This window comes from Oryzias melastigma, linkage group LG4 (assembly GCF_002922805.2).
Source record: "Oryzias melastigma strain HK-1 linkage group LG4, ASM292280v2, whole genome shotgun sequence".
NCBI lineage: Eukaryota > Metazoa > Chordata > Actinopteri > Beloniformes > Adrianichthyidae > Oryzias > Oryzias melastigma.
Genome location: NC_050515.1, coordinates 14,383,379 through 14,403,721, shown reverse-complemented (window position 1 = coordinate 14,403,721; position 20,343 = coordinate 14,383,379). Strand labels below are relative to the sequence as shown.

The following is a 20,343-nucleotide window of genomic DNA, read 5'->3' as shown; positions in this document are numbered from 1 at the left end:
TTTTTTTATTAATATTTTAGTAAAATATCTGCAGCAAACAGTACAAAAGAAATTTGTACTTAAGAGTGATGATAAACCAATAAAAATGTGTTTGAAATATGTTTTTTTTTTTTTTTAAATAACAGCTGTGCGCAGACTTTTATTTTTTAAAATCACATTCAAACACAAGTCAGCCAAAAATCTTTTTTTAAGTTTTGGCATGGTTGTAGAAATACAATTCATCTTAAAAATGTGTCACATAACTGAAAAGCGTTCGGTGATGACGTTGACAGCATCAGGGATAATAAACATCCGTCCTTTTTCTGTCACAAAATACAAAAAAAAAAATCATACCATAAAGTGTTTTTTTTGTTTGTTTGTTTATTACACTTTCCTCTTCTTTCAGTCAGTTTTGGCAAGACACTGAATTCGTTCACACTTTGGAGCAGCAGTTCATGGCACCAATAGTCACAAAGCTCTAAGTACCAATTATATCAAGACATACCGAAATGTTCACATCTCAACAACAAGAGTACTTTGCATGATCACGTAGTAATTATCTGACTTCTGCCCATCATGCTTTTAAAAGAGGGGGAAAAAAAGATAGAAATAAATCAAAAATGACTGAACAGGAAAAAAAATGTTTAAATTCAAGCATTTGGTGTCAAGTTAAAACATTTTGGCGGAAAATAAAAAGGAGCTTTCAGGAAAATAGTTTTTTGCCTCACTTGATCCCTTATTTCTGTTTGAGCGTTTTACCATACAATCTCTGTCTTGGTTGTGTAAAACGTTGAGGTAATAATATAAGACAGGGATGTGACTGTCCAAACCACCAGGGTGCTTTAAGTTCACGGGTTGCTGCGTGTACCGAACAGAAAGGACAGCTCTGCGTTTGAGAAATACAAACCTTTAACAACGTCCAAAATATATATATCTACATAACAAAATGCACTTTTGTTTATTTTTTGTAAGAAGCGGTGTGTTGAACTCACCAATATGATGTGTAACAGAATCTGTTCGTTTGGCCCACACAGGTTTAAGACCCAGAAAACTTTCTGCACGATCTGATCTGTGTTCTTGGAAAGATCCGCCCCGGCAGTTTGACAACACAGCAAAGGAGAGACAACACACACACACTCGCACACAGAGCCCGGGTTCACACGGAGTCACATTAGGGGTCATATGAGAGGAGGTAGAAGAGGCACATGTCCTCATGTGAAAGTCTGCATTTTCATGAAAGCCCCGCCCACTTGGAGTGAGACAAAGATCACCAGAGGTAAAGAGCAAGATGGACAAGTGCTGCAGTATAAATATGTGTGGAAACAATCAAACACTGTGTTTCCCTGAAAGCGTCTTTGGTGTCTTTCCAACCAAACTTTACAGAGATAAATGTGAAAAAAAAAGGTGACCCTAAAGAGGCTTTTAAATCACTGAAACCACAGTCTGTGCTCATGACATTCACTTTGTTCTTCGCTGAAATCTTTGTGAGCTCTTATCGCTCCCAATCTGATCTCAGTCTGTCTCTCTCAGCAGCCCGGCGGGCTCACTGTCCTGGAGCGTAGGGCCAGCTGATGGAGCTCCCTGATAACTGCATGTCTCGGATCAGCGTCTCGATTGGGGTTTTGCCGACCAGCCTCATAAAGAAGAGCTGGGAGATGAGGTTAGCCGGCACGGCGCGCAGGGCCGGGAGGCGCAGCAGCAGGCGGCCGAAGCGCTGAGGCTGGCTGGGATACTGCAAGCGCTCGTACTCGGTCAGGGCCACCTGGGCCTTCTCCTGCAGGGACTCTATGTGGGCGGGGTCTGTCAGGCCACATGCATCTGCAAGGCAAATGAAACGACCATGAAGCTTCAGTTAAGATGCGTTGTGCTTCTTTTCATTCTTGTCATTTTTTATTTATTGAGAAACAAATTTAGTGAATTTAACAAACCGTGACAGAAACATCAATGAGTCTGCAGTATGTCTGACGTCTCTTAATTTAAGAGTCTGCAACCTGAGGCTTCAGAGCTTGTGTCCTTTCATTGTAGCTCTTTGGCTTTGAAGGTGAATGCTTTGAATAAATCATAGATTTGTAGTTTTGATCATTTTCTTTAGTTAAGTGTTTTAATGTCAGGAAAATTATGGTAAAAGTTTGGTTTATTTTCAGACTTGTGAATTATTTTTTAGAATTTATAAAACTTTTATTTTATGTATGTATATTTATTAAAAAAAAAGGATTCTACTCCAGTATTATGTTTATAGTTGATAGTAAAATCAGAAAAAAGATGACAGTAAGTGATATTCATAGAAAATGTAACTACTGCTGCAGCAGTAGGATCTAATGCGACACATAGTATTTTATTTTGAAAGGAACTTGTGTTTGCTGCTGTCAAAAATAAAAGAAGTTAAAGTTTTCGTACGTAGAAAAATATAACTTTGGAATAATTCAAGTAATAGTTACAAAAACATAAATAAATGGTATTTTCTTAATGGGCCACACCTAAAAAAAAACACTTTTATACTAGAAATTGAGTGGTCAAGATGTCTGCTAAGGTCAGAGGTCAAATCCACCGATCCTCAAACCTGATCCACTTTTCTTGAAGTTTACTCCAAACTATTATCTGCTAAAAATATTACAAGAAGTTTAAAAAAAAATTCACCAGGGGAGAAGAGCGCAATGGCCTTAAGACAGCTGTACTCGGCCGAGTCCACCTGCAGCCTGTTCAGCTTGTCCACCTGGTCCTGGAAAACCCTGACCTGGTCCATGAAGGACACGACGCGCTCGGCAGACATGGGAGAAGAGTGGAAGCCAGCCGCCGCCAGCAGAGGAGCCATGTGCAGAGGCAGGGCGGACTGAGCTGCGTTCAGGATGAACAGCTCACTCCAGCTGAGTCTCAGCAGCGCCACCTATAGGGTGAAGGAGCAATAATGTAAACTGTACATCAATAATCGTTCTTTAAGTTGCTTCAAAGTTTCTACATTTGAACTAAAACCCTTCTGCTGATTAGTGCACCGACCTGCTCTGACACGGGGAGTTCTGGGAAGTATGGGATGTTTCTGGCCCACTCTATGGTGCTGAAGAGGAGGCGGGCAGCCAGCTCGCAGATGCTGTCGATGCCCATGACGGAGGAGCCGCTCGCAGATGCCTGCATCTGTGCTTGAGCGTACGGGGCCCCGTAGCGGCTGCTGGGGTACGGCTCAGCCCGCAGCAGCTGAGAGATGAGCTCCGACACCTGCTGCCCGTTGAAGTAGTCCGCCCCCATGTGGCTCGGACCGGTGCCTCCGACCCCCCCAGACAGGGAGTTGGGACTGATTCCTGAGTGAGACGGAGGGATGCGACCCCGCTGGACCGCTGAGGGAAACACAGCAGAGAGAGAAGTGAAACCATTTGAAGGAGGAAACATGAAAAAAAGCATTTTGCAACATAAACCATAATATACATATCTTGTATTTTAAATGTTCTAAGTATAAATATGATAGATGTGATTTTACATTTTATTGATTTACTTGATGTAAAATAGATTCAAAATCTATTTCAAATGCTTCAAGTGAAAGTTTTTAGATATAATGTAATGTCTAAAAGAAAAAAAGTGTTGGTTTTGTCTCCATATTGGACTTTTTTTTTCAAAAAGTTTTTTAATGTTTAAACTTATTTATTAGTTTTAACTTTTCAAGTGTCTTTATGCATATTTTGTTTTGTGGTCTTCTATCTATGTTTTAACTTATTAGTATCCTTTTTGCAACTTAAAAAAGAAGAAGCAGTTTTCTTTCATTTAAAGCATTTTATACAATTAAAACTTTACTAAGTATAAAATGACACAAGTGTTCCTTCATCTGCAGTTTAGCCCTTAAATTATGTCGAAATGTTTCAAAATCTGTGAGAATAGGTTAATTTAGATCCGAACACAATAAAAGGTTAAAAAAAAACAACAACAAAGGTGGCTTAACATATAACAACAGTTATTAAAAAATGATTTTGGTGGGAATGCTTTAGTGATTCTCCTGATCCTTACCATATGTTTTTTGGCAGACGAAAACTCAATCACACTTTCACCGATTTCAGCAATCTCTGTATCAAAACGTTCAGGACATTACTGCTTGTACTTTTGATATTTGTCAACTGTTTAGTTTTGAAATATTGAACAAAATATGCCCCATTGGTAAGAAATTATAAATTACTCAAATCATTCAAAAACTTTTGTATATAGGCTACTTTTAGCTAGAGGCACCATTCAAAATGTTCAGCGATTAGGCCTGTTGTGTTTTTTAGCATAATTTGGCATTTAGCTTTTATTTTAGCAACATGCTATTTGTTTTTGGCTAATTTATTCTTTTTTTTAACTTTTTTTAGGCTGATTCTGAGTTTAGCTAATATTTTAGCATTACGCTAGCTGTTTTGGGCAAATTTAGACATTTTTCGATGATTTTTTTAGGCAAATTTTGAGTTTGGAGTCTGTTTTGGCCAAATTATAAATTTGAAGATTAGCTAATATGTTAGCAAGCTGTTTTGTCAAAATTAGACATTTTATAAAGTTCTTTAGGCAAATTTGGAGTTTAGCTAATATTTTAGCAAAATAGTTTTGTCAAAGTTGCAAATTTTTCCAGTTTTTTTGGCTAATTTAGCTTATATTTTTCAGCATTTTCAGCTACCAGCTCCGGCATGTTCAGCAGCCACATTCAGCTGACAGCATTCACACTAGCATTTTCGCAGGTAATGCCTATAGTTTATTTTTATCCCAATCCAATGAAATGACCTTTAAATAATGTATCTGTTGAAACCACCATAATAAATGTAAAAATTATTTTCAAAATTTGAAATTTTAAAATATAAGCAATATTTTTACAGTAAAAACTAAGATGAATGCTAATCGAATCAAAACATAAATATTATATTTTCCTAAATTCAAAAACAATAAAACTCCTTGTGCCCTACTTTTAATTCATTGTGTAAAGCATAAGCAAGTCTTCCAAAGATAAGAATGAATGACATACATGCTTTGAATTTACAGCTTGGATCTTCCTTAAACTGGATAGAGCAGACCGGGTCAGAGGTCACCTTGACATTTCCAGGTGTATGTGGAAACGGTACAACCTGCGTCACAGCCTCGGTCAGCAGAGTTCATTAATAACCGGGCCTAACGTGGCTCCTGGCTCGCTGCCACGCCGCTACACACTATGTATGGCAGAGCAGCCAATGTTCATCTGACACAAGAGGACTTATGTAACGTTAGAAAAACAACCGACTTTAATGAGAGACAGCTTGAAATGTTGTTACATGATATTGTGAGAGTCGTCAGAGGAAATCAAAGAGGCAGTTTTGATTTCTAGAATTTTATTCTAAAAACTTTCTATCAATAAAAAATGCAATTATATTCAAGTATATTTCTATTTTTCTCTCAGTTTTTTCATATTTATAGTTTTTTTTTTTTTTTGCTTTTACTATTTCCTCAATTTTGTGTACACTTTATATTAAAAACTTAACATTGAAAAGAAAGCTATGCTAAAAATACATTTGAATTTTCCTTTCATGATTTTCAAATAGACTTAAATCTGCAAACCTTCAAGTTTTTGCCATTTTTTGGTTTTTTTCCAAACTTACCGTTCACAAAACTAAACAGGAAATGCTGAGAATATTATGAATAAATCAAATGTTTAAAGGAGCTTGCACTAGAGAGAATTGTGCAGTGATGGGATTTTATTAGCAGCGTTACCTTCTTCATTAAGCCTGACCTTTAGTTCATTGGTTATAGATGATGCAGTGCTGACGCCAGCCGTACACATTTGATTGTACCTGTCCTTCAGTCTAATATGGACGTTTCCGTTCGTCTCTCATACCTTCTTTCCGCATCCCGACTCGAAAACACTTCTTCAGTCGGCAGTACTGGCACTGGTTGCGGTGATGCTGGTCTATCTGGCAATCTCTGTTTGATCTGTTGAGGCAAAATAAAATTTTGGACGATAGCTCCAAAAATCATTTTTTTTAAAACATAAAGTTTATGCTCGTGTGTATGAACAGCCTCCCTGCCCCCCATCTCTGCCCGGTGAAAGCAGCGCGATGGCTGAAAAGCCCGTGACCTTTGTAAATCATCACCGTTACACGCCCTCGTGATGCTTTTTACAGCAGGTTGAGTTCTGCCAGCGTTTCACAGAAAGGCTCCTTTCAGCCCCCCCACCCCGAAGAAAACATACATATTCATATGTTTCATTCAGAGGTGATGCATCATTATGTGGAAGAAACAACTCCGGCACAGAGAGGAGTCAGACAGCGGAGGGGCGAGCTGCAGCATTATGTTCCCGCAGTGAGGAATAATGGGAATGTTGACCTTCTGAGGCAATCAATCCTCACATGACAAACCTTCAGGCCTTCATTTCTGCCGTCTCTCTTTCTCCTCTGTTCTTTTTTCCTCCTTTTTTTTCTTTAGACTTAAACAAGGCTGGGAGGCATCATTCCTGAGTGAGAAATGAGCTGCTGTCTCCATTCAAAATGTGATTATGGTGTGAAACAACTTGTTTTTACAGAATATCCTCACATTTTACTTAAAGTCCCACTCCGATCATCTTTAGATCTGTTTTCAAAGTGTTCTCAGTGGGATTTTTACTTATGATTATGCAGATTTTAGCAAAAAATAAAAAAAACTGTGTGGTTTTCTAGGACATCGTTTCTGTAGTAGTTCAATAGGAAATACCTCTGAGTTGTGGGCGGAACTGTTGGCGTGCAGTAAGCCTGCCCCTATTTCCCATCATCCATTTTACAGCCCCTGATGACCCCAACCTAACATTACCATTGCATTACAAAAATGAAAAGCAATATTAGAGCTATTGAGCCGAACAGTTGTGAGGAAAACAAAGACGTACATGGATCTATTTGTCTACAAAGGGTGCGGAGCAGGAAACCATAGTAATTTGTACATCATACTTAGGCTGTGTCCAAATTCCCTCCCAACTCCCGAACTACTACAAAAACGACAGTATTTTAAAAGCTGAATACTTTTTTTTTTCTTGTCCGGTACAACAGCTGAACAAACAGTTAAGAGCTGAAGGCCTCTTGTGTTGGAAATATTGTACTACTACAACAGAGGGTTATGGATCTTCTGACACATAAGGTGAATATTTGTATAAATGTAATTTAGGCTAAACTTTATTTATATTGATTATATTTCAATTCTTTTTCTTGTTGGACCGGATAGAAAAGAAGAAGAGGACATAAGAGAGGGGGATGTAAGAGTCAAGGAGTAAAGAAAAAAGAGGGAAATTTAAGGAAAAATTAAGGAAATTTGAGGATAATTACAGAAAATGGCAAATATGACATCAATACAAGAATTCTACATCAACTATTCAGGAATTCACTGTGTTCTTATGATGAAAACATTGATGGTTTATTTTTCAAAAATACTTTTTTTTAAATTGTTCAAACACAATGCATTGTGGTTCATATTCCCATATATAGTGAACATTTATGCACACTGGTTTTTCGTGGAGAATTCTAGGAAAATGTTGAATTGTTTCGAATTCCCATAGCTAACTAGTAAAAAACTATATATTGCAGGACTATCTAGTGCCCTGGATTTTAAAAGAAATTCAGAAACCATGCTCACTACTTTTTTTTTGGTTTTTATAATCGGTAAGTATGACATCACCGATTTCACGAAGTGAAAATCTAATCAATACCAACATTTTATGATGTCTTTTTATGAATCCACTGAAAATGTTGATAGCTTTTTTTAAAAATGACGTTTAAACACTTTTTTTCACAAAAATTGTTCAGACACAATGCATTGTGGTCTATATTATATTCACCAATGTAGTAAGCATTGATGCGCAATGGGTTTTCACAAAGCATTTTGGGAATTTTTGGATTTGTAGATTTGGACAGAATTACGACATAAATGCACTGTGCAGTGGGTAGTGAAGGAATTGGGACACAACATTACAAGCTTTTTCTGACTGCATTTCTTCATCTGCTCCTGATTCACAACGATTTGAATAAAGTAATGCTCAGAATTGTAATTTTAAGCTTACATTTTCTGTATATCATCAGAGAAATGCCCCAAGAACATTCTAAGTTCATCTGAGTGGGTCTCTTTTTTTGGTAAAACGGATAGCAGTAAAGCTGCAGACAGGTAAAGGACAGTTTTCTGCTTCTGTTTACTGTAATCTAACGTGTTGACACACCAACTCCCACCTGCAGGCGCCTCCAAATGCTGAGAAGAGTGTCAGGATGCAATTATAGTAACCATTAGAATTGGGAATTAAAGAAAAGGAGTGATGCGTTGTACCTGCAGGAGTAGCTGAGGTTTCTCCGGATGCTCCTCTTGAAGAAGCTCTTGCAGCCCTCGCAGGTGAACACGCCGTAGTGCTTCCCGCTGGACTTGTCCCCGCACACCACGCAGTCCACCACGCAGCCCTTGTCTTCGTCCGCCACATCCACGTCGCTGCTCCCCGCCTGAGGTGACCCGTCCTCCTCCTCCCTCCTCAGGTAAGCCTTCTCCCCCAGTCCATTAGTGTCCCCGTTGGGGTTACCCCATCCCCCGCTCACCATGGCCATATTCTCCGAGACACACAGCCCTCTGGGTGGATCATACACAGACCTGCCCCGTCCCACCGGCTTCTCCTCAGTCCAAGTTTTTCACCAAAGCACTTTTGTTTTAGTCAAACTCTTTAGAAGTGGAGCAAAACGTTGTCACTGGTGTTGACCTTTCACCTCTTTGCTGTCTGGTTGGGTTGACCCGAAGGTCCTTCCCCGAGTGCTTTCCCTTCTCGTCTTTAATCCTGCTGCTCTCTCTGTTCTAGTTTCGCCCCTCTGTTCTTTGCCCTGACCTCTGATCAATGGTTCCCGAGCTCTGAGAAAACTTCAGCCACACATCGAGCGGTTCAGAGTTCAGGCCGGAGGAAAAGGGTGCAGCCCTGCTTCTTTTCACAGGAAACAATAAATTACACTTTGACTCCTTGTACTCCTTTTTTTCCTTCCTTTCGCTTTCTTTCTTTCTCAGTCTAACCAGATGAAAGGAGAAAAAAAAAAGCCTCACCTATCCCTCAGCATGGTGCGCGGACATAAAAACCATGGCTCTTCGGATGGAAAAAGGCGCCGTTCGTCTCTCTTTTTCAGCTGCTACTTTTTCCCAGAAGGACAGGCGGGTGAGAGGAAAAAGAAAACACAGCTCTCCTTCAGGCAGGGTTAAACTGCCCTGCCCTCTCCTCCAACTTTTAAACTAGTCCAACCAGTTCCTGCCGTGCTGAGGTGCTATCTGTTGATCTAACACAGTTCTGGTCCGGACTCACTTGGAATAAGGAGGAAAACGAAACCCTCAAAGTCTTTAAAAAATAAAAAATGAGCTGCTTATGTTTGGAGGAAAAGATTTCAGCGCTTCAATACCTGCCTTTTCTCAAAGGAAGAAGGTCTTCAGTGACAAAGTTTTCCAGAGACGTCCTCTTCCTGCTAGAGATTAAAGTCTTGTGGTCCCTCCAACTCGTTCAAAGCCACCGAGGTCAGGGGATCAAATGTCACGGAGAAAAACAAGCCGAAAACTAAAGCAGGGTTGGGAAATCTCCTTCGCCACGGTCGCCTCTCCTCTTTCAAAGCGTCATAAAGTCGTTCCACGTCTTGTTTTGTCAGAGCCTGTCCACCACATCCAGAGGCCAGGAGCATTCCCTGTCAGTGAGTCAGGGTCTACTGTTTTACTCTGCTGCTCGTCCTTTTTTTCTCCTCCTTTTTCCTTTGCTGGCCTGGGCAGGAATAAATTAGGCAAACAAGCACAGAAAAAAAACACACAGTCACAGAGCTTGTAGTGAAAGCCAGACGCTGCAGCGGAGATCAGCCCACAGATCGCCTCCTCTTTCTCTGCTTCGCTCCCTCCTTTAGGGAGAGTGAGCGTGCGTCTGTGGGCTGAGGGATTTGACACTGCTATTCAAGCCCTGCTGTTGCCATGGCGCTGGATGCCTTATAAGGCCAGTGGAGTCAAAGAGCACAGAGTGGGCTGCAGCCACATGCAAACAAACACACACACACATGCACGCAGAAAGAATGCCGGGCAGCCTGACTGGCTGCCTGTTTCTCCTCTGACCCCCGGGCCAGCCTGGGAGCACGGGGGAGTTAACCTCAACTCCGCTGTAAAACAAAGAGGAAGGAGCAAGAGGAGGGGGGGGGTGCATAACGCTCACACGCATGTTCTCCACTCCGCTCTAATCCAAAAGACCTCCTCTGACTGTTGACCCAATAATAACAGGGAGCGCCTGTTGTTGTTGAGCAACTTGTCAGAGGTTATATGATACGCGGCTGGCTCCTTTTCACACCTGCTGGACACACTCACGGGTCTGCGTGAAGGATGCCGCAGAAGTCTGCATGCGCTTTTCAAAAAGGAGAGTCCTTGATACATGTCAACTTTAAATGAAAACTCTCCAAAAAAAATCCCCAAATGAGGATTTTACACACAAAAGTCGGAAAACTGAGAGTTCTTTAAATACTTACTCCAGTGAAGATCCAGTTTTGTGGCATTTTTCTCCCGATGGAGGACACTTATGAATAAAACTAAGCTGAAAACTGCATTTGGATTATTTCTTTATTCAAATCGGGAGTAGATGAAAAAAAAGCTTTTGTAAAAACTTTTACTTGTGCTCCACTACATTCTGATGCTCCCACTTACAGACAAATAGATCCATGTACGTCTTTGTTTTCCTCGTTCAAGGTGGCATCTGACTCAAAACTGCACTGTTTTAAAATGTAGTTATCTATAAGCAGCTGGATGGCTCAGTTGGCTGAGGAAAGCTGGGTTGTGATGAGCTTAATCCATAGATATTTATTAATTCACTGGACAAAGCGAGGTGTTGATGTCACCCATAGTAAATACCTTACCTTCGGCCCTTGTGAAAACAGGCCTAAGCCGTCAGTGTGGCTTCCTGATGGTCTGCCGCCATTTTGAAACCTGTCGATAGTGATTAGTCCAAGACCTGAGTCACATTTTTAGAGGAGCTACAGTCGCCAATCATGAGCGAGCTTGTTGGAAGTCCAACCCCCCTTCAACTGAAAGCGCCAGGTGGGGCCAGCGGGTCCAGACAAAATAATACAGGGTAGTGTCAGGAAGGGTATCCGACATAAAACTCTCTTCCATAACGCAAAAGAGTGAAAGCTGATTTGTTGTGGCGACTCCTGATGTGTTGAAAGACAAGTGACAAGGAATTCACGCACTGAAATCACTAAAATCACAAGTTCGTCACATAAATATACAAAATAAATATAATAAAACCGAGAGGTTCATTATTTCAAATTTTCTCAGACCTTTTACAATAGATCAAAAGATGATTGGAGTGGAACTTCAAGGTACCATTCTCAGGGACAAAAACACAGATTTGATACAAAACACACAAGATTCCAAAGTTAAAAATTAATCAATGTAAATAAACAAACAAAAAAAAAAAAATACGGCGTCACGCACAAAACAACAAATATTTCAAAAATAAAGAAATAATCCTCAAAGTTGTATATGCCCCCCCAGCCTCCAAGTATAAGGCATGTGCTTGTGCACTGCAGGACATATTGTTTGCTTCTTTCCAAAGCATTAAATGTGAACAATCCCTCAATTTGTCTTCCATTTGTTTTGCTTTATTGCAGTAAAACCTGCAGTAATCTCAGCTGTCCACATGCCACAGCATGAGGATGCTTTCACACCAGATGATCCGGAAAACTTCAGTCAAACGGGAGGCGACTAACACAAAAATGACAAAATTTTCTTTTTATTTTGGTTTACTTTCACACTACACTCTTGAGAGCTGAAGCGGAATAAACCCCTGGGGAAAATCAAACATGTCCTAACCCTACCACTTTGTTTGAAGAGTAGGAGTTTAGATGAAGAGATAGGGACGAGGAAAAGAGCTGCACGGTCCCTTAAAAAGACTATCACATTACACAGAAAACAGGAAGAGAAGTCAGCTACTGCACACCAGGAACATCACAGCTGAAAAGGAAACGAAGATGCAAATATCTTTATATGGCCTATTTTCATCAAATATTTGTATTTATTATCTTGTTTTTAAGCTGCAATTAGTGCTGGGTGATATATAGAAAAAACGGTATTTCATGATATAGATCATTATGTATCACAATAATGATATTTATATACAATTATATATAAAGTATGTTTTCAGTTATTCTCTGAAAAAAAAAAAATTTTTGCACAAAAGTTCAGCAATTAAAAATAAACATAGAAGAGAAATTGCACGATAAACACTTTTCTATTTGGTCAATAGCTGCCACATTCAGGTAGTTTATGAAACTGAACTTATTTTCCGTATATTCTGTAATTCCTAGTCAGACTAAAGCAAGTAGAACTAAAGTTTTTTATTTTCTGACAAAATAATTCATCCTTAACACATAAATTGTACATTTTTTTGGGGGGGGGGTAAATAAAAGATAAATATATAAGCCATTATATATGTTTTTTAATTACATTTTACCCCATAAACTGCTGAACACACTTGTGTTTGAATTACAGTCTGACATGTTATGACATTTCTTTGCATGTTTACGATTTACAAAAGAACAATTATGATCATTTTACACCTTTTTTTTTACTTAAAGGCTAAAACAACCATTAGTTTCTAAACATAAAGTAATTGGAGTGATTTTTCTTTTTTTTTTTTGTGAGTCGACCTATTTTATTCAAGGGCAGAAAGGGTGGAAGCGACAATCGGTTATTTTTCCCCTCACAATGCAACAGTTTTGTTTCTTATTAACTTCAGCTCCAATTTTAACAAAAAGAAACAAATTTGTTCAAACCCAGCTGTTTATTTTTACCACAAAAACAACACTAAAAATAATGATTCTTCTCTTATTTTGGCAATTCCTTTAATATTGATTTAGTGGTGACCTAACAAAGTATTTAAAGTCCATTAGTCTGAGAAATCTAAGTGTGATTTCCTGGTCGAGTCACCCGTCCATCGTCTTGGCAGTCGGCAGAGCTCCTTTGGAATTCCTGGCCTGCGTTTGCTGCCATACCAACAGCTTTGTCATGTGAAGGTCTTCATGAAAAGAGGAGGACAAAGTAAACAGTTCAAGCCTCCAACCAAGGTTTCCTATAGCCGCCTCCAAATGCGGCAAGAAAAACGACCACAGTATTTGCTCCCAAACATGCCTGCAGTAAAGAGCCTCTGTGCACCAGAACATGTCTGCTCATCACATGTTTCTGCAGGAATTCCCCTGATATGACAAAGCATTTTGTTCCCTCTTCAGAAGTCTTTTTTTCTTTTTTAGGGGACGTTTAAAAGCCAAAGCTGATTAAAAGGCTGACAGAAAAGGAGAAGATTTGAGCTTGTTTTTCCTTTTTTTTAAGCCTTGTAATGTGAGCTTTTGGTAACTTCAGGCTATTTCCGTCTCAGTGGGTCTCTTTGTGCATGGGTGGGCCTTTTGTTTGGTTAAGAGGTTATCAGAGACCACTCTAAGTTGCTGTAAGTTGAATTAGTACGATCTTGTAAGCTGCAGTGTGCACATGTGTTATAAGAGCTCTGACCTTTGAGACACTATTTTTCTACAGAGCTTCAGTTGGAAATATGTTAAAAAGCAGAAAGTCTAAAGGTTTTTACACATTTGGACCTTTCAATACTGTACTTCAAAAGCAGTCCTGCTCCAGTTTACCTTGAAAACTCTGCTGTAAATAAGCCAGCTGAACTTCTGCTCTCTAGCTGCTGGCACTGGTTGCAGCTGCAAGCTTTCACTTGTCCTTTACATTATCACAGTAGATAAAAAAACAACAACTGTGGTTTCTAAAACTTGGTTTTGTTGATTTTTTACTTTTTCTTTAACTAAAAAATCAATATACCTTTGAGTTTTTCCAAAAACGTTGCAGCTATTTGCTTCCGAAAAAAAAAAAAAAACATTATTCAATCAAAAAACCTTTCCGTTTTGACAAATATTTGGCCTGTAGCTACACATTTTAAATTCAAATCACAACAAAACAAGAGTAAAAATAATATATCAAGCAATATTTTCATAGACTATGAGTGCATGGAGGGTTAAATACTAGAAGACGGGCAGCTCAGGTGCTTGTAATCAAAACCTTGTGACCAGACTAAAACTGTAAAAAGTGACTTTACTGTAATTAGATTCACTGCAGTTGTAAAAAAAAGAAAGAACATTTTTGCTTTGTCTGTACTATCATTTGTAAAACCAACATAGAAGTGAAACCGTTTCATTTCAGTGTTTAAAACCACATAATTTTTGATCAACTTTGACTTCCCAAAGTTAGATTAAATTTGTGTCAACAAAAGTCGACCTGGTGGAGAAAACACAAAAGACAGCAGCAGGTGAAACGGAGGTCAGATCGCTGACTTTGTGTGTTTTTTTGCCTGGCTTGGTTTGTAGGTGAGAGTATGAGTCTGAAGCGGAGAATCTCTGCAGGCGTCCTTCTGCATGAGTACAGAACATGTGTTCCTCACATACCTGTGAGTCTGTGTGCATTCATATGTGTGAGAGTGTGTGCTCTTTAAACTGCGGGTCAGGAATGTTGATCTCAGCATGGAGCTGGCTGTTGGGAAGTCTGTTCGTTCTGAACACCCTCCCGGAGTCCAGTGTCATTGTAGTGAAATGTTCATCTGAAAGCTACATAAGGAATCTCCTAATTTGTTTAATTTACAAACATATCTGCAGTTTTAATTGAACAAAGATAAAAAAATTGAGTGTACAGTAAAAAGAATGTCACGGTGACTGTTTTGATGGAGACATGACGTCAATCTAATCCATCAGCAGCAGCAGTAGCATGACTTTGCATTACTGAAGCAGAGGGTAGATAGGTGTTAGGATATTGCATGTTTCTGCAGGAGCTCAGCTCTGTTGCTTGTGCGACTTAATGGAGCAACAAATTGAGTTAAAGGGAAGATTGAAGCCAAACTCAACATCAAAATGAGCAAAATCATGCGGAGGTCAGGAAATCTGGTTGGTTGTGTTCACTGTTCTGTTGTGAGTTTTGTCAATTTGAGGACAATGGTGTGTAGGTGGGTTAGCTGTTACAACATATTGGCCTGCAGGAAGTTCATTTTGTGATTATAAGTTAATACTTACAAAAACAGTTAATTATATGTTAGGGATTATTTCATAACGCCAGGCTAGTTGTGTCATTTCTCTTTTGTTACCATAAGTTGGAAAGACTGCCGTAAACCTGCACACTTCTCTGTTTCTCTGTAGTCTTTTAATTATAATCATGTCGTTTTTATCTTAAAAATCAAAAAGCCTGTGTTGCTCTCTAGAACATAATCTCTACAGAGAGGCAGGAAATTTGCCTCTGAGTTGTAGGCAGAACTGTTGACTCAGAGCAACTCCGCCCCTCTTCCTATCATCCATAACTGAGCTATTTGCTTGCACCCTCTCCTGCAAGCTTACAGCCCCTCACATCCCCAACATAACAACAAAAATGGTGAGCAACATCAGAGCGATCCAGACATACATGGATTTAGTCGTCTACAAGTGGATGCAGCAGAAAGAGGCGGAGCATGGAGCTCGTGCTCCATCCAGTGAATTTTCTATGACACAAATAAACCCTTCTTCAAATGGCAGGTTTTTCGTCTGCTCCTGATTCACAATTTAAATAAATAAATACTCAGAAATTATGTTTTCTTTATATGTCTCCTCAATCATAAGAAAAATACGGTGGCCGACACAGCTCACATAAATGTAAAAGACACGACAAAAGCTGAAGCACAACGACAAAAGTCGACACACAACGACAAAACCCACAACACAATGCTTTGGCTTTTGTTGTTTTGCTTTGGCTTTTGTCTTTGTGTTGTCGCCTTTTGTCGTTGTGCTTTGACTTTTGTCATCATGTCGTCAGGTTTTGTTGTCATGTTGTCGGCTTTTGTCGTTTTTCTTCGGCTTTTGTTTTGTGTCTTTTGTATTTATGTGAGCCGTGTCAGTCAGTGTAGAAAAATGCCAAAATAACATGTTAAAATAACAATAAATAAATAACATTCCGCTTTTCCTGTCTTGTGTTATCGCAGGTTTGGAGCTTTTAGAAAGTGATCTGCTGTTGAACCCAAGCTGAATTTTTCATCACAGCAACGTGTTTGAACGGAAGATTAGCATTTTATCAGGAAAACTCAGGGGCGTCTGTAAAACCTGCTTTTGGCAAAACAAACAAAAAAAACAGGCATTCCAGGCCACATACTTAAGTTCCCATCCTCTTTTTTTTTTTTCCTTTACTCCGACACGTTTGACATTTTAGAGTTGTTAGCATAATAACTGTGTCTTCTTTTCTGCCCCACTTTTTCGCTAACCGATTTTCGGAAGTGCCGGTGTACATGCAGATCTCAGATGATCTTTAAAATACTCAGAAATGCTCTGTTGCTAAAATTAAACTGCTGCCGGTGCTGGCTTTTTATAGCAACGTGTTTGATAAACATGACCGATCAAACCAGCAGGAATTCCACAGCCAGGAGGATTTCATGTTGATCTTGTACACAGGCGTTTGACCTCCGCTTGTGCGGGTTCAGATGAACTCTGTTACAGCTGAAGAGTGTGGCACTGCATTAGTTAAAAGCAGAGGAATTTGAAAACTGAAGTTAACCTTTAACTCGGAGGAGTAACTCTGGGTGAACAAGCAGGAGCCTGTGACTCCGTGCTCCTTCTTCATTAGCCCTAGTGCCCTTTGGCCCAAAGGCCAGAAGAAAAATCATCGTCCCCTCTCTCCCCCTGCCCCTCATAACACGCTGCCCTCCTCGGGCCTTTGACCTCCAGCGCATGAAAGAGCAATCTAAAATAAACAAGGCAGTGAAACCGGCCAAGAAAAACATCTGCTGGGGTGGCTCCACAGCTACACAAGGTGTCCAATCAATACTTGCCCTCCTCTTCTCCCAGGACCTGTTGGAGATGGTGGGAAACTTCCCATTTGCCGTGTTTTGTTGTCATTCTAATCAGATATCCTGCTCTTGCTGTTTGTTGAACAGTCAATTCAGTTGTTTACTGTAGCAGCAGTGAAGCCGTTCTTTGTGTAGAGATAAGTATCCAAACACGATTGATTAAGAATTACTGGCAAAGTTTACAACTCAGTTTGAAGCAAATGAAACTAAATTGTGACCTTTTATTTTCTCAAACTAACATGTTTTTAAAACAGTTTTGAGCTACAATACAAGCTAGAAAAACCCTTGACCTTCAGTTTTCATTTGAAATTCTTGCTTTGTCTGTTTTCTGGTCACATATATCAGATAAATGTTTCCTTCTTGCAGATGAAACTCAGGAGTTTTGTTTCCATGCAGATGGAAATTTAACCTCCGTTTTGCTTTGACAGCTGATTTCTATGGCTTTTCTTAGATAATTGCTGTAATAAATGATGATCTTGAAATTGACTTTTCTGATCTGCTCTGCATTCATGTCAGCTGAAAATGGAGTTGTAAACTTTTAACTGTGGAAAGAATATGAAAAAATAATTCACACACCCACAAAAAAACACATTTTTTTAGTAAGGGACCAGAAAAAGAATAGAATTTAGGATATTATGAATTAAAAATGTATTTATTAGTCCAGGGACAGCAGATGAAAAATAGATTTCGAGCTAACTCTGGTACATTGACAGCAATGCTTTTTAATGTGCAACGTCCTTGTCAAGTAAATGAACAAATAAATAAATAAAAACCAATGAAAAAGTTGTCATCTTCTGTTACCGTGGTGTAATTCTAACAAGTAAAACGTCCTCTGAAGGGCTCATTGGAAGCCCATTTTTTAAATCTTGTTGAACACCAAATGACAGCACTGAAGAGTGAGTTGTGAACGTTGTGTTTTTAGAGTTTTTAAAATTTTTTTGTGGCATTTCCCCAGTGATGGAAGACATAAATAAAGAAAACTAAGATCTAAACTGCATTTTGTCAAATCCCTGTGAATCAGGAACAGATGAAAAAAAATGCTGTTTGAAAAAGAGACTCGATGGATCCATTTGTTGACAATAAACGTCTTCGTTTTGCTCGTCTGAGCTGCCATCTGGCTCAAAACTGCATTGCTAAATGGCTAAAATATTGCTCACCAATTTTGTTGCATCAGCAACGTTAGTGAGTGGCTGTGAGTGGCTGCAAGCTAAAGGGAGAGCGTTTTAAAAAAGGGATGATGGGAAACGATCGCGCCTACATCTTAGAGGTAAATGTCTTATGAACTCCGGTCACTCTGCAAAACTATGTCCTATAAAAAGACAAATAAATAATCCCTATAAAACCATAACCATTCAGAATAGTCAACATATGCAAGAGAACAATTTTTTCATATGTTATTTAACTTTTGTCAAACTTTTGTTGCTTGTCCATTGCAGATAAATGTTTTAAATCAGTTTCTTCCTGTTGAACTAGCTCACTCCATTCCCCACATAATCCTTTCCCCCCACAGTCCAAAAACATGAATGCTGGCCTGACTGCTGATTGTAAACAGACTGCAGTGTGAGAGTTGGGTGAAAGCTGTGAGGCATCAGTCCTGCCCTGACCCTGAACAAAGGGAAGCGAGACATGGATGAATGGATGTTCCAAAGGGCTCTTTTTTCCCCCAAAGTGTTGGAGATGTTTCGGCTCCTAGAATCGTGTTTGACTGATCACAACAGGGTCTGTGTAAAAGTTGTTCCTTTGTTTTGAGTGAGTTCTGGATTTATCTCCACTTTGAAGGTCTGGATTCATCTCACAGTTTCATATCCGCAAAAGAAAACTTTTTCCTTAAGTTTCTTTTTCCTTCAGTTGTTGCTTAGAAATTTTGCTGGGCGACGTGGCAGACGGTGCTCTGCCCAGTCAGGAACAGACTGCACACAACTAATCTCTGGTTTCATAGAGCTGCCAGGAGGCTTGCCCTTCACTGCTGGTGTCAGGGACACGTGCACTGGAACCCGAACATTGTGTTCAGGAATGAGTCCACAGTATCTGGATCGTGAGGGGGAAATGGGGAAAAGATCACTTCTTTGCTGAATTGATCAAGTGACATCACTTGGTGGAGGCAGTGTGATGGTATGGGGGAACATCTCGCTCACCAAAAACAAACCTCGTCTTCTTCAGATGTACTGAGATGAGATTTTACAACCAGGTCCAAATGGAGTCAAACCTTTGAGACAACAACATTCTCCCACGCAGAACTGCTTCACCAGAGACTACCTCCGATTTTGGGATTGGAGAGGAACGAAAAGACATCCCAGAAGTCCTGACCTCAACCCCATTAAACACTAGGATCAGCTGGAGCATGCTGTTCCCCCCGCAGTGACCAACCCAACCACATCCTCGAATGGTTGAAGAATGTGACGCCATCCCACAGCAGTGTGTGGGATGGCTCATCCGCCCGTTGCTGGAGCGCCTGTTTGAAAGAATATGGAAATTACCATACACCACATAAAGATTCAGCGGCAGAATGAGCTGCTTGCCGTTGGCAGAAAAGATTTGGCAATTTTTCATGGGCGCAATCTCTATAGTCAGCGCTGGTGCTCATCCCACAAATGCACAAACTTGGCAGTATTTTAGAGAGAAACAAGCGGTCTTTCCAACTGTACATGATTTGCTGCCCCAAAGCATTTTTTAAAAAAGGGAATTAATCTAAAAAAACACACATTTTCTTCCTGATGCTATGTGAATTTTTAATATGTCAAAGTTCAAACAGCAAAACCCTGAAAATCGCTGGTTAAAGTCCCACTATGATCCTCTTTTGATCTATTGTAAGGGTTTTTTTTCATTATGATTATGCTTTTTCTAGGCAAAATTAAAAATCTGTGCAGTTTTCTACTCTGAAAAAAGAGAAACATTGGATCAATTAACAGAAGTTCTGTATTTTTTTACATTTTGAGTTGATGGTTTACTCAACCTAAAACTGTAATTTGATCAAAAATTACAGAACTTTTGTTAATTGATCCAATATTTCACTTACAGTGAACAACATAGTTTATGCAGAGCGACAGTTCATTAAAAATTAGCCTCTAAGTGGTGGATGGAACTGTCTGCCCCCATTTCCCATCATCCATTTTTTACACGCTCTCCCACTAGCTTACAGGCCCTCACAACCCAAAGCTAACATTACCGGTGCAACAAAAATGGCAAGGAATATTTGAGTTATCCTGCCGTACAGTTTTGAACCAGATTCCAGCTCAGACGAGGAAAACTAAGACGTATATGGATCTATTTGGGAGGGCAGGGAGCTTGTGGCCCGACGACTGTAACACCTGTTACTGCTCCAATATTTTTTTTTAAACAGCATTTTATCATCTGCTCCTGATTCACAACAGTTTAAATACAGAAGTACTCAAACTGAATTTTACATTTAATTTAATTAATATATGTCCTCTATCATAAGAAAAACGCCACGAGGGCACATTAAAAACACAATTTTCAGAATTTTATAGCCCTCCTTTTTAGCCTTGAGGTTACAGCTGACTAATGCATGTGGTAGTTATTTTTGAGAA

At 39.6% G+C, this 20,343-nt stretch overlaps 1 protein-coding gene across 1 annotated transcript; it reads right to left on the bottom strand.

Moving 5' to 3' along the window:
- Positions 1-340: 340 nt before the first annotated feature.
- nr2f6b (nuclear receptor subfamily 2, group F, member 6b) lies at positions 341-9,998 on the bottom strand. Its single transcript, XM_024278182.2, has 5 exons — positions 8,233-9,998; positions 5,792-5,886; positions 2,974-3,308; positions 2,617-2,863; positions 341-1,797 (listed from the first exon to the last, which is right to left on the bottom strand). The coding sequence occupies exons 1-5, from the start codon at positions 8,499-8,501 to the stop codon at positions 1,523-1,525; spliced, it is 1,221 nt and encodes a 406-aa protein (XP_024133950.1). The 5' UTR covers positions 8,502-9,998; the 3' UTR covers positions 341-1,522.
- Positions 9,999-20,343: the final 10,345 nt, after the last annotated feature.